At 47.9% G+C, this 14,281-nt stretch overlaps 1 protein-coding gene across 2 annotated transcripts in view; it reads right to left on the bottom strand.

Moving 5' to 3' along the window:
- PLEKHG4B (pleckstrin homology and RhoGEF domain containing G4B) overlaps positions 1 to 14,281 on the bottom strand; it is a 77,406-nt gene that overhangs the window by 30,550 nt on the left and 32,575 nt on the right. For both annotated transcript variants that reach the window (XM_079786253.1, XM_079786254.1), the window contains exons 3-5: positions 6,097 to 7,213; positions 2,375 to 2,566; positions 1,696 to 1,819 (exon numbers count right to left, since the gene is read on the bottom strand). In XM_079786253.1, coding sequence (XP_079642379.1) covers positions 1,696 to 1,819; positions 2,375 to 2,566; positions 6,097 to 7,213 — 1,433 coding nt within the window. The remainder of the gene's footprint in view (positions 1 to 1,695; positions 1,820 to 2,374; positions 2,567 to 6,096; positions 7,214 to 14,281) is intronic.

The following is a 14,281-nucleotide window of genomic DNA, read 5'->3' as shown; positions in this document are numbered from 1 at the left end:
TTTCCAGGTTCAAGTTCTGGCCCTGCTGACCCCATAAGTACCCTCAGCCTCAACTCACAGATGCTTCATTACAAATGGAGAACGCAGCACCGCTCGCCAGCTTTGCGAGGCTAAGGATGCCACAGGGCGGGCACTCCCAAAGCGCACAGCTCTCCACTGCGGCTCCCGTTAAAGAAGCTTCTGTTAACGGAAAGCATCGTTATCTGAAGGCTTTGACGGTGTTTACCTGAGGCTTACAAGGTATAAACTAAGGTGAGAGGGAAACTATTCTCTTTTTCAGTGTAGTTTCAATATATATTGAAATCTGTGCTGAAGGACAAATTTGAAATCCCAGTCTCCCGCACAGGCAGTGAAACTAGTGCCCTGCAGATAACGGGGGAACCTGCTCTGTGCAAGGAGTGTTAGGGAGAATATTTTAATTCTTTTTTCCGCCTTAATGTTCCCACACTGATCCTACCTATGCTGTTTCAGAGGAAATTAAAATAGAAAGCGATACACCGCAAAGAACATGAGATCACATGTGATGATACACCATGGGATGTGCTCACATGAGTTCACATCATGTGATGTGATAGAGCGTCATGGAACATGTTCTCACATCACATGGCCGTGTACCACATAACATGTGCCCACACAAGTTCACATGTGTATCACATGACACGCTCTCATATGTGATCACATCGCATGATGTGTGCTATGTGACTGCCGTGATGTGATGTGGTGGAAGACGATACTCTGGATTCAGTCCAGGTACTTCAGAGAGATTACCTCTAAGCCTCTAACAGGCCTCTGGGGCAGCTGTCACCATCCTGTTTCATGCTCGGCCAGGATTGGGGGACGGGCCGTGTGCCTTTATGACTGAGCCCATCCTCCTCTGGGGGTGCTTCCACCCGGCACCCGGGGGGACTCTTGGTCTGGCGGCCGTGAGGACTATCCAGAGTGTGTCTGATGAAATCGGGGGAGGGGGACCTAAATAACACACTTGAGCCACCCTGGACTCTCGCTCTCCCGTCTCTGTCCTTGGTCCACGGACAGACCTGAAATCACCGCCCCGGAGAAGGCCTCAAACATGCTGCTTTCCAGGCAGACCTGCTCCACACCGTGACCTCCCGAAGGACCCAGGAGGCCTGGTCCTCTGAGAGTTCTGTCAGGAGGGTGCGTCTCTCTGGAGGAGCTGGCACACTTCTTTCTGGCCTTTGGCATTGCCCGCTGAACGTAAGGCTCCATTAGACGAGTCTGTCTTTCCTCCTTCCTAGTACCAGGCTCTACCCATGTGAATGATTGCTTCACCCGTTTATTCTAAATATTATCCTCATATCAGTTGATATCTTTACCCAAGGCCACTTCAAGTATGTTTTAGAAAGAGGTGGAGTATAAAACATGTAAGTAAGGAATGCTGAACAATGCAGAGCGACACAGAATTCAGGGCTTGAGTGTGTGGCAGAGCCTCAGTTCAGAGGGCAGAGGTCAGGGTGGGCAGAGGGGACGATGTGTGGGGGAGGGGTGGGGGGAGATGGAAGATGGGGTGGGGCAGAGAGGAGCCAGACAGCAGGAGACTGAGGGGCAGGTGGGAGTGTGCTATCCAGGTCACAAGGGTCCCGGAGGCGACAGACCAAAACCCTTGCCTGAGGATGCACACTTGCATGGGTTTATCCCCAAAGGGGTCTGAAAGGTGGAAACCCGGCTCAGTCCCACCTGGGGATGCCATGGAGGTACTTCAGCAGGCGGGTCAGCTCGGCACTGGACATGTGTTGGCTGGACCAGAGGGGGCCTCTTGTGCAGACCTGCACTACTGCTCTCCCCTGGCGGTCTCGGGTCCCTGCAGGAATAGAGAGCATTGTGAGAGGGGGCAGCCCCTGTGGGGGCACACATGGCTTCAGGCTTGAGAAATAGTGAGCTCGGGTCTGCAAACTGTTACTGACTTAGATGTGAGATCGGCCAGGAGAGGAGAGCCTGGCCCCCACCTGGGCAGGTGAAGGCCATGTGCACCTGAGAGAGTGATGGCCACTGTTATCATCTGGATGTTCGTGTTCCCCCGAATTCATATGCTCCAATCCTAAAGCCTGATTTGATGGTGTTAGGAAGTGGGCCTTTAGGAGGTGCTTCCATGATGAGGGTGGGGCCCTCATGAGTGGGATTAGTGCTCTTATAAGAGACCCCACAAGGCTCCCTGGCCCTCCCACCACATGAGGATAGAGTGACAAGGCCCCGACCATGAACCAGGAAGAGGTCCTGCACCAGAACCTGATGTTGGCACCTTGATCTTTGACTTTCAGCCTCCAGAACTGTATGAAATAAATTTCTGTGTTTATAAGCGACCCGGTCTGTGGCATTTGTCATTGCAGCCCAAACAGAGTAAGGCAGCCGTGCTCACCTGGGAGGGTGACGGCCCCAGACTGCAGCAGCTCCGGGTTGATCTCCAGCACCTGCCTGGGCACCTGGCTGGGCAGGTCTCCCGTGCTGGGGGGCTGTCCCTCACCCTCGGAACACAGCAGCTCAGCAAGCAGGTCAGGAGACCCGCGGGGGTCGTGTCCTCGGAGGCTGCAGTCACCTGTGTGGACACCGGCTGGACAACAGAAAGAGACCTGGTCACAGATGAAGAATTGCTCTGGCTTGAAGGCAGATGCTCAGCTTGCTACAAACGTGAGGATAAAAACGTGAGTGGAAACAGTAGGTTTCCATGAGAACTTGCCCCATTTCTGGCGGAAACGCAGGCGTGCCACACCGTCTGGGACAGGTGTGTTCCCGAGAATCGGGGCATAAGTAAACATGTACAGTTAAGTATTTCAGTTCCACCGGGAGTGCTCACTGCCTGAAGACCTCAGGGAGAAACATTTTATGCTGGATGTTGTCCTCCTCATTTATTTTGTAACACAGGCTTTGCTTTCCTGTCCCTAAGCCTCGTCCATAACTTCCTTCAGTGCTAACATCGTGTAACTGTGCACAGCTTTCTCACTAGAGCTGGGCCTGAGAAGTCCACAGCATTCCTTCGTACATACAGTATTTTTAAAAAGCTTTGTTGAGATATATTTTACATATCATAAGGTTCATCCACTTCACGTGTGTACAATTCAGAGACACTTTACCAAGTGTGCAACCATCATCATAAATCAGTTTTAGAATATTTTCGTCCCTTGAAAAATGCCCATTTATGATAAACCTCCTCTCTCACTGCAGCTCCAGGCCACCACCTGTCTACCTTCTGCCTGTCAATCTACCTGTTCTGGACCTTCCATATAAATGGGACCAAACACGATGTGGTCTCCTACCTGGCTGCTCTCAGTTAGCAGAATTGTTTGTGAGCTTCGCCCATGATGTTGCCTGTGCCAGAGCCTCATTCTTTCCCATGTGGGTCTCACTCCACTGCCTGATGGACAAATTTTGTCTATCCCTCCACTAGCTGAAGGACTCCAATCGCACAGTGTCCTTGAGAGTGAATTTTTCATGTATGCTTACATGTTCTAGGACACATCACTGGCCAAGGGTAAGACCAATTCTGCAGCGAACCCCAAGCTTTCTCACATGGACAAGGGGAGAAGACATTACATTCATGTGAGCCTTTTCTCATTAGACATCATCCTAGTTGAGATGGTCATTTGTGTAAGCTTTTCCTGAATTCAGCCTGCACTGCGAGACAGTGGGAGGAGAGGTCTGAGGTAGGGGCTATAATATTAAAATGGCCAGGAATGAAAGCAGTACCCACATGTGGCTAATGAGAAACAGTTGCTCAGTTACCACCAGTTGAATAAACAATGAATGATCTGAGTATGATATTCTTAAAATAAATTCTGAAATGCTGCATTTATAGTTTTGAAATTACATTAATTTTATGTTTAAAGAGGAGACAAAGTAAAGTCTCAGGAGCTGAAGCAAGCCAGAACAGAGGAGGAGCAAGCTGGAGCAGGGGAGGAGCAAGTCAGAGGAGGGGAGAAGCAAGCTGGAGCAGGGGAGGAGCAGGCTGGAACAGAGGAAGAGCAGGCTGGAACAGGGGAGGAGCAAGCCAGAGCAGAGAAGGAGTAAGCTGGAACAGGAGATAAACAGGCTGGAACAGAGGAGGAGCAAGCCAGAGCAGGGGAGGAGCAAGCCAGAGGAGGGGAGAAGCAAGCTGGAACAGGGGAGAAACAGGCTGGAACAGAGGAGGAGCAAGCCAGAGCAGAGGAGGAGCAAGTTGGAGCAGGGGAGAAGCAGGCTGGAACAGAGGAGGAGCAGGCTGGAACAGAGGAGGAGCAAGCCAGAGCAGAGAAGGAGTAAGCTGGAACAGGGGAGGAGCAGGCTGTGACTGTGGCTATAGAAGAGTGAATGTGCTAAATGTCACTTGTTTACCTTAGGTGTCAGCAAGGGGTTCCAGCTGAGGCATTTTCCCATATTAATAAACACATGGTGTCTGGGACACACCGCAGACTTACTCCAAGGACAGCGGGGTGTGAAGGGGAAAGCAGGTACCAATGGTCCACTGGTCACTGGCTGGGTAATGAATGGTCCTGGCCCTCTGACCAGACCTTTGGTACCACTGCCCACCTCCTCATGGGTAGAAGGAGCCTCCACTTATACCGAGTGTCTTCCTTCCTTCCTGGATGTTAGACACCACACAGGTGGGTCCTGCTTCATCGGTGAGGAGGGAGAGGAAGCGGAGTAAGAAGGGAAGGGGCACTGTCTCCAGGCAGTAAACTCCTCCGACGTCAGGTCTCCCCGACAGCCCTCAGGGTTACCTCACAGGCAGTCTCTGGATAGTGAGTAGACGACGCCCACTAGGCCTGAGAGAAATGATTATACCTGAGAATACCACATGTCTGATCATGAGGCCTTGAATCTTCCTAGATGTGCTACTCTACACCCCGGGAGTCAACTGGCCCCGTTTCTGCCCGGCTGTGCTGGGTTGTTTAAACTAAACCTGCCGCCTTCGGGACTGTGTGATAGCATCTGTTTGTCGTCAAGTGTCTGTGGCCCTCGCTACAACACTGCCAGTGACGCTGCGCCCGGATGTCCGCAAAAGCATCTGCCCAGCCAGCATTTCTCCGAGGGGAGAAATTTACTTGATTACGTTTTACATGGACACTTGGGGTGAAAACATAAGCTTTTACATGGACACTTGGGGTGAAAACATAAGCTCTGTCTCCTATTGCGGCTCTCTGAGGCCAAGTGAGGAGACGAGTGAGGGGCCCTTACACCCACTACTGTATTTATTGTACGGGGCTGCTAGCGCTAAACCTGCTGAGGCCTACGGCATGTTTATATTTTTTTCTTCTTTCCAAAGTCATTGTTTTTGTTCTTCACAGAACATTATACAAAAATAAATAAATAAAAGAAAGAAAGAAAATAGCTGAAATATTTGACTGAGAACTATGTTGCCATTCTTTCCTTATCTTTCTTTACGCACCTCACTCACTCCTCTCTATAATTATTTTCCCTCCAGAGCCTAAGGAAAAGTACTCCAGGAATGGATGCTCAGAAACTTACTGAGGGCCTTCAAGTGAGTGTAATTAAGGAGCATAAAGTCATCGACCTGGTGCCATTAAAAAATGAACATTACGTCTGATTTACCTACACAGACAAGTATTAATGCAATGTTGGGGTGTATGGTGACCACAAAAGCATGTGTCCACTCCCAGACCTGGGAATGACCTTCTTTGGAAGAGGGTCTTTGCAGATGTGAATCCATAAAGTTCAGGGTGGGTCCTAAATCCAATGACAAGTGTCTTCATACGAGAAAGGAGAGGGTCATTTGAGGCATGGACAGACAGACAGGGAGAAGAGCCAGGCGTGTGCCCACAAGCCCAGGAATGCCTGGACCCCCAGCAGCGGAAAAAGCAGAAAGGACCCTCATTTAGAGCCTGTAGCTCTGTGAAGCCAGACTTCTGCTGGCCTCCAGACTGTGGAGGGATGAATTTCTGTGTCCTAAGCCACCATGTTTACGGTACTTGGTGTAGCAGCCCCAGGAAAGGAACACCTGTGAGCATTATTTTCAACAGTCAATATGGATATGGGGACAGGCTTCTACTAAACCAAGTGACCAAACTAAGTGGGATAGGGCACGAGAGGGGAGGGGAGAAAAGGAGGGAGAAAGGGGACAGTGGGGGAGGGGAGAAGGGAGTTTACCTTCCTCTTTGGTGCAGCCAGAGGGGTGGCTGGAGCCCAAGTCTCTGGTCCCCACAGCTTGTCCTCCTAGGTGACCTCCGGGTCCGGCACTGGCCGAATGGGGGACATCACTTCGGAAGCTCTTGAGGGATCGGTCCCAGGACTGAGACCTCCTGGGAAGGGTCTTCCCGGCGGCTCTCGGACAGCTCTGTCGTCTCCGGATCCCCTGGCGTTCTCCCTGGGGGCTGGGGGTTTCTTTCTGGGGCTGGCTGGACGCTGGCACGGCCCTCTTGCTCCGGGTGCCACAGGCATCATCCACGAGGGACTCCTCGGAGCTGGAGCCCAGGGGCATGGGGTTCTGAAGGGCCTCCATGTAGGAATTCCTGAACCAGCGTCTGGCCTCCACGGCGGCAGGGGCCCCAGGCGGCCTCCTCCTGGAGCTCAGGCTGCCTGCATCCTCGGGGGAGGTGAGAGCCTGGGGGCCATCCTGCTTGTCCACGGGGTCCAGTCTCCCTCCTGGTCCTTCAGGGCTTGCACGGAGCTCCCACGGGCCGACATCAGAGCTCCCGGGCAGGGTCCTGGGGCTTTCGCACTCAGCTCTTCTCAGGGAAGGAAGGTGGCTGGGCTGGTCACTGTCCTCGTGCCCCCCGCCGTGAGGCAGGGGCGGAGTGTTGCTGGCCATGGCTGGCGCTGGGGCCGGGGCCTCGGAGGCACTGCTGGGTGGCCGCTCAGGCCCGGGATGGCTGGGGCAGTGGGGCAGGACTCTTCCGCTGATGGGTACAAACACAGGGACTGTGACGTTGCTCCATGGGGTGCGGTAGACAGCAGAGCCTGAGGTCAGCAAGCAGTTCTTCAAGAGGACGCTGTTGCGTTCCCTGTTCACCCGGTCCAGGAACTCTCCTGTGAAGACACAGCCATACATGGCCTCAGGCACAGCAACTTCCTCTGAGCCTCGTCCCAGCCGAGAGAGGCATTTTAAGACCAGTCTGGCTGACTGCTTCCCCACTGGTGTGACCTGCAGGTAGAAGTCCCCAGGCCTGAGCCTGACGCCGCGCAGGGATGCCAGCTGCACCACCACCTTCCCGTGGATGCACAGTGGCCAGCCTTCGTGGAAGAAGATGAGGCCTGTGTACCTGGCCTGGGACAAGAAAGGGAGGGAGATTAGCGGCTGGCATGGAACCTGTCAGGACCCCTGGTCTCCATTCAGCAGGGAGAGTGTCCAACGCCCCCTTGCACCTCAGAACACCAAACAAATCATTAGGGCTGAAAACGGGGTTCTTTTCAATTCAGTGAAGTCAGTCAAAACCTCGCTTTTTACAGCTCCTTCTGGGAGGCTGGGGGAGGGAGGCAATAGGACAGGAGGAAGGAAGCCACCCCAAGCACAGTCTCATGCAGCCAAGCCCCGGGGACCCTGCAGGAAGTGACTCCTAGGGGTGGTCCCCACTTGGACTTCCACACTCTCGCTCCCCAACCCCCACCCTCTGTCTAAACTCCAGAGGCTTCTGGGCACCCATGAGCACCCCCCACCCCCCCGCAAAGAGCATGGCCTCTAGAATCACAGGGTGTGAGACACAGTGAGAAAATGTGGGACCTGGGCAGGACACCAATATCGGCCACAAACTCCCACATAATGGAATGGCCGGTTCCTACTTATTAAGGAGTCAATGAAGTCTACAGCAAGCTGTCGGTTACCAAGAGTTCTTAAGCACTCTTGAAAAGAACTTGATCTAGAAAAGGTTTCAACTTCCGGATGGACGAGACCCAGTCAAACATGGGCTGCGTCTGCATGGGCATGGGAGTGTCCAGCAGTTAGGGAACAGGGGGTGGGACCCTGACTTGTCAGAAGCTGCAGGTACACGTTCTAACATGAAACCACATTCCACAGTATGAGTTTAGTTCCAAAATACTGTGCTTTGCAACTTACTTTTTTCCCCATCCCAGCACTGCCTTACCGCATACACGTTGTTATTACAATAATAGAGAAAAGAAAAAGAAAAATCTCAACCTAACAGATCCCAAGAGATTTTAAAGGTTTCTTTGCCCTTATCCATATAGGAAATAACTTTCCTAAACTGTAACAATACCGTAGGTGTAATTTGACATTCTTATCTGCAGTCACCTTAGCAAACATTTCTCTGTGTCACTCTCAGTTACCATCTTGACGGCTACTTAACTGTTCCTCTGTTTTCGTAAATCTACAATGCTTCTTTTTCTATTTAAACAATAAATGCAAAGAACAATGTCATGATACAGTGTCTTTTTCCTTTAAAGATTGTTTTAGGATACATTTCTGGGATTAGGATTACAGGATCAAAGGCTATGAACATCTTGTATGATTCTTCCCACTTTGGCCAAGTTGCCCTCAAAGGAGACACGCTGTCAGCAGCGGCACTGTAACAGGGTTGCCATCCTCCAGCAGCACGAGGCTCTGCAATAAGAGATCATTCTCTAGCCTGGCAGGTGTGGCTCAGTGGTTGAGCGTTGATCTATGAACCAGAAGGTCACCTTTCTATTCCCGGTCAGGGCACATGCCCAGGTTGCGGGCTCGAACCCAGGTGACAGGCATGCAGGAGGCAACCAATCAATGATTCTCTCTCATCATTGATGTTTCTATCTGTCTCTCTCTCCCTTCTTGTTTGAAATCAACAAAAAAAATTAAAAAAAAAGAAGAAATCATTCTCTAAATTGGTGTGTATACTGTGGAATACTGTTGTTTTAATTCACATATATGTGACAGTGAAGTCAACCCTTTTTTGATGTTTGTTTCCTGTCACTATCCTATATGTATTTTTGCTCCAATTGTCTTGTTTTTGCCTGCTGAGGTACCATGGGTTTTTAAAAAATTTTAACAATTTTCTGCACTCACCATTAGCAAATGTTTCTGTAATCTATCTACTGCTACACATATTCCTCCCAGTTCATTTGCTTCATAGTGTAGTTAAGTTCTTTTCCTCTCTATAGAAGTTTAAATTCTATGCAAGTTTCATTTCTTGAGTTTTGTGGTGATATCTTCTATTGCCTTAAAATTTAGAACCGAGTATCTTACCAAAATTTGCCTTTCACATTCATTTTCGTTAGTTTTTCTAAGGGTTCAGGTTTAAAAGATATTTAATATTTCATATATCTGGAGTTTACTTTGAAAATTGTATCTCAGACATACCAGTGTGTTCTTAAGCGTGAAGGTCTCATGAGATATGTGCCTGCTGTCTTATGGGCCCTCTGTGCGTGTGCACGGTTCACAGAAAGGAGGAGCGGGCGGTTTGGACGAGGAGCAGAGGGGATGGCCTGCGAGGGGGGCAGCACAGGGTGTCTCTGGTGCCGGTGACGCTGGTATTTACCGGGCACCTGCCAAGCGCCCTCACACCTGTGGCCACATTTAATTAACAATTAAGATTTTCAGATTGAAAAAAGAATACTGTGCATTGCAAACTGGAGAATCCAGGGGGGGAAAAAAAGAATAAAATAATCCCAAGACCAACCCCCAGGTCAGCATTGTGGGCATTTATGTGTTTCACTTCATTCCTTTTTCTGTGCATTTTTAATGGTTGAGATGACATCACATGTAACATGATTTCATCAGCATTTCCTGAGCTGCTAGAAATTCTTCACACGGATCACTGCACTGCTGGATTCCAGCTCCCCCCGAACTTTGCTCTGACAGATAAAAATACCAAACATCTCTGCGCTTGGAGCCCAGCCCAGATTTCAGATGCTCCTGTGGAATGTGAGGCCTCAGAGCAGGTCAGAGAGTATGGTTACCCCCAGACCCCTGGGGCGAGCCAGTGACCACTGGTGTGGGTGGCCGCAGATGTGGGCCCACGCCTTGCTGAGTGACCAGTGACCTTCCCACGCTGGACATGAAGACGCAGGACACTGCCCGGCCCCTCAGTCAGCAATGGAGAGATTTCCAGCCTGGCAGTGAAGAGAACCCAGTGGCCATCAGAGAGAGAAATTCAGCCTGAGGTGTGGCCTAAAGGTGTGCAGCTGGGGTCAGTGTTTTGAATGATCTTCATGACAGAAAGTTCCAGAATCAGAGGGTCCAAGGCCAACCGAGGTGACTCCTTTCTGGAGGGGCTGAGCAGGGTTGCATGGCCCATGACCGTGCAACCCTCACACCCCAGTCCTGCCGATTCCCCTCCTGGTATGAATTCAACTCAACTGTCCACATCCTGGGTTTGCTCCCACCACCCAACGGGCCATAGACAGGAAGCTCCAAGGCGGAGGCGGAGAAAACTGGCCTCAGGGGAGCAGGAGCTGGGCTGCCCGGCAGGGGGAGGAGCCAGTCACGCAAGGTCTCCTATCAGTCTCCAGTCCAGTGAGAACCTCCCACACCGCACAGGGCTCCCAAGCCCCTGTCGGAAAGGAGGGTGACGCACAGACCGTCCTGTGTGAGCTACGTCTCCTAGGCCTTGTGGGAGAGGCAGGCATTTCCCCATCTTTGTGAGAAAGTTATTTGTTTTCAGCAATAAGACATTGTTTAAAAGGTTTAAAATTAAATATGAAGAGACAAAAAAGCATGCTTACATTATAGAAGATATAAAATATCACGAGACAGCAGTTTAAGGAAAAGAATGTCGCCATCGTCTTTGACATCTCCTGCGTGCCCGTGACCGCTCAGAGGCAGGCACTTTCCCAAATTTCATGATTAGTCCCCTCCTTTTCTTTGTATTTACCACATGTTGACTCCCTAGACAATAAACTCTTGTTACGCATGTATCTGAACCTTACAGAAATGGAGTCACACAGTCTGTATTCCGCTGACTTATTTCTTAATCATCAATACTGTTACACACAGCTGCAGTTTACTCATTTTCTTTGCTATGTAGCAATTTGACCTATTACTATCACTAGTATAACCAACTATCCCCAAATTTAGTGGCTTAAAAACACTATTTTGCTCACAATTCGTGAGTCAGGGATCAGGGAAGGGCTTGGCTGAGGGGTTCATTTTGGACTCAGGGTGTGAGATGTACGATGCTCCGGGCCCCCACCGGCGATTTTAGTGCCAACTGTGTGTTCTAAATTCCCTCAGCTCTGAGTGATCAGGACTGCTAGTTGGTTTGTTAAAGCAGATTATCACTAAAAAGAATGGTCATACATACCCTAACGTTTTATTTTTGCTTTAAACATATAAATGCACATTCACACACCCATCCTGGTGGGAGCTAGGGAGGGGACCCCCTTTGAGGTTTCTTTCTCCCTGGTGCTCTCCCTCAGCCTCAGGGGCTCTTCACAGCCCTTGTTGCCCATTTAGAGTTAATCCCATGTCATTAGATAATAACATTAATAACCCCTGATTAAATGTCTGTGTGGTTCCTGCCTCTTGATGGGACTAATATGTACAGGAGGCCCAACTTTTCTCTGCTGATGTGGAGGGCTCCACTGTCTTCCTTGGGCTGAGCCCACCCACATGCTTTGATACCTTTGAAGTAGAGTAAGAACTTAAAGGAATTAGGGAAGACATAGGAATGTAGAATTCTGGATTCCTCCTCCCCCAAATATCCCTGTCTTCTCAGCTGTCTTGCTCATACCTAATGTGACAGCACTTTTTAAAAAATATATATTTTTATTGATTTCAGAGAGAAAGGGAGAGGGAGATAGAAACATCAATGATGAGAGAGAATCATTGATTGGCTGTCTCCTGCACGCCCCCCACTGGGCATCGAGCCCGCAACCTGGGCATGTGCCCTTGACCGGAATCGAACCTGGGACACCCTTTAATCCGCAGGCCAATGCCCTATCCACTGAGCCAAACCAGCTAGGGCTGTGACAGCACTTTTTAAAGTGATATTTCATAAATCTTTGCAGAACATTCAACTTCATTTTCTTAGAAAAAGGTTTCTTTATGATTGCACTCATATTTAATCAGTTTTAGGTTTCCATTACATTGGATTTATTTAGCTCTTCTTCTCCTAGCTTCTTAAGGTAGAAATTTCGATAATATTAGAACCTCCCTAAAACATATACATTATACTTTAAACAATGCTTAAATTATATAAAAATTTTCTACATGTTGTGCTTCATTATGATTCAGTTACAATAATTTTCCTTGTGATTTCTTTAACCCATGTGTTATTTAGAAATATGCTACTTAATTTCCAAATATGTTAGGAGTTTCTAGTTGCCTTTTTTTGTTATTTAATTCAGATTTAACACAGTTGTGGTTAGAAAAAATATTCTGTATAATTTCTGACCTTTGAAATTAATTGAAACTTTGATTTTTAATTACCTACAGTATGTGCTCTATCTTGAAAAGTGTCACATGCATATGAAACCAATGTGCATTCTGCATTTGTTGGATGTAATGCTCTATAAATGTCAAATAGGTCACTTTGTTTATAGTGCTGGTCAGCTCTTTTGTATTCCTATTTATTTATTAAACTAATTGTTCTATCAATTGCTAAGAGAGGAGTGTTAAAATCTCCATTTAGTGTGGTCATTTGTTTGACTTTATGTGTTTTTGATGTTCTATTGTTAGGTACCTTGCTGATAAATTGGGCCTTTAATCATTATGAAATGTCCTGTCCCTCTTTGTCTCTGGTGGTACTCATGATCTGAAATCTAACTTGTGGTATATCAAATTCCATTCTTTTACTTTCATCCTTTGAAAGTATTTATATTTAAAGAGTATCCTATATAATAAAAGCCTAATATGCTAAGTGTCCGGTCGTCCGTTCAACCAATCAAAGCATAATATTCTAATGATATTCTAAGGCTGCTCAACTGCTCGCTATGACATGCACTGACCACCAGGGGTCAGAAAGTTGACTGGCCAACCAGTTGCTATGACATGCACTAACCACCAGGGGGCAGACTCTCCTACTGGTAGGTTAGCTTGCTGCTGGGGTCTGGCCAATCAGGACTGAGTGAGATGGGCCGGACATGCCCTGGAGCCCTCCTGCGGTCCCTCCCTGGACCCGATTGTGTACCGGTGGGATCCCTCGGGGGATGTCAGAGAACTGGTTTCAGCACAATCCTGCAGGCCAGGCTGAGGGACCCCACTGGTGCACCAATTCGTGCACCGGGCCTCTAGTTTTTTTATAACCAGCATTTAGTTGGTCTTGCCTCTTTTCCAATCTGGCAATCTCTGTCTTTTACTTGGAATGTTTAGTTCACTTAACTACATTTAAGATAATTATTGATATGGTTGTACTGAATCTACCATCTTGGCATGTAATTTCTATTGTCCTGTTTTTTATCCCTTTGTTCTTCCTTTTATCCCCTCTTCTATTTGAGGGATTCTATTTATCTCCCCTGTTGAATTTTTAGTTATATTCTGTGCTATTTTTAGTGGTTGCTCTGAAGATTACAATATGCATCTGTAATTTATCACAGTCTATCGTCAATATTTTATTATTTAAAAATAACATAAAAACCTTACATTAGTACAATTCAATTTACTCCCTCCCAAACTTTGTGCTTTTGTTGTCATCTATTTTATTTCTACATTATAGATCTCACAATGCATTGCTCTAAGCAATCAATAATTTTTAAGATAAATTTGCACTTACTCATATATTAGTCTTGCTTGTGCTCATTTCTTACTGTAGATCTGAGCTTCTACCTGGTATCAATTCCCTTCAGCCTGAAGACCCCTTCAACATTTCTTGCATTGCACCTCTGCTAGTACGCTTTCATTTATCTGAAAGTGCCATTATTTTATTTTCATGTTTGAAAGATATTTTCACTGGATATAAAAACTTAGGTTTACTTTTTCTTGTTTCAACATTTGAAGATGTTTTCCCATTGTCTATTAAGATCCAATGCTTCTGATAAAAAGTCACTCTTCATTCTTGTTGCTGCTGGCTATATGTGATTTGCCCCTTTTCTCTGTCAGGTTTTAAGATTTTCTCCTTATGATTTTTTTTTAAAATATATTTTATTGATTTTTTACAGAGAGGAAGAGAGAGGGATAGAGAGTTAGAAACATCGGTGAGAGAGAAACATCGATCAGCTGCCTCTTGCACACCCCCTACTGGGGATGTGCCCGCAACCAAGGTACATGCCCTTGACCGGAATCGAACCTGGGACCCTTGAGTCCGCAGGCCGACGCTCTATCCACTGAGCCAAACCGGTTTTGGCTATGATTGGTTTTAAGCAGTTTAATTTACAATGAATCCATTTTTTTTTTTTTGCATTTATCTTGTTCTTCATTTGATGAGCTTCCTGAATCTATAGGTTGCCTTAGGAAGGATGTTTATTCTAA

Source organism: Cnephaeus nilssonii, assembly GCF_951640355.1.
Source record: "Cnephaeus nilssonii genome assembly, chromosome: 2".
NCBI lineage: Eukaryota > Metazoa > Chordata > Mammalia > Chiroptera > Vespertilionidae > Cnephaeus > Cnephaeus nilssonii.
The sequence above is the reverse complement of the archived record's forward strand: the minus strand, read 5'-3'. Positions and strand labels throughout refer to the sequence as shown.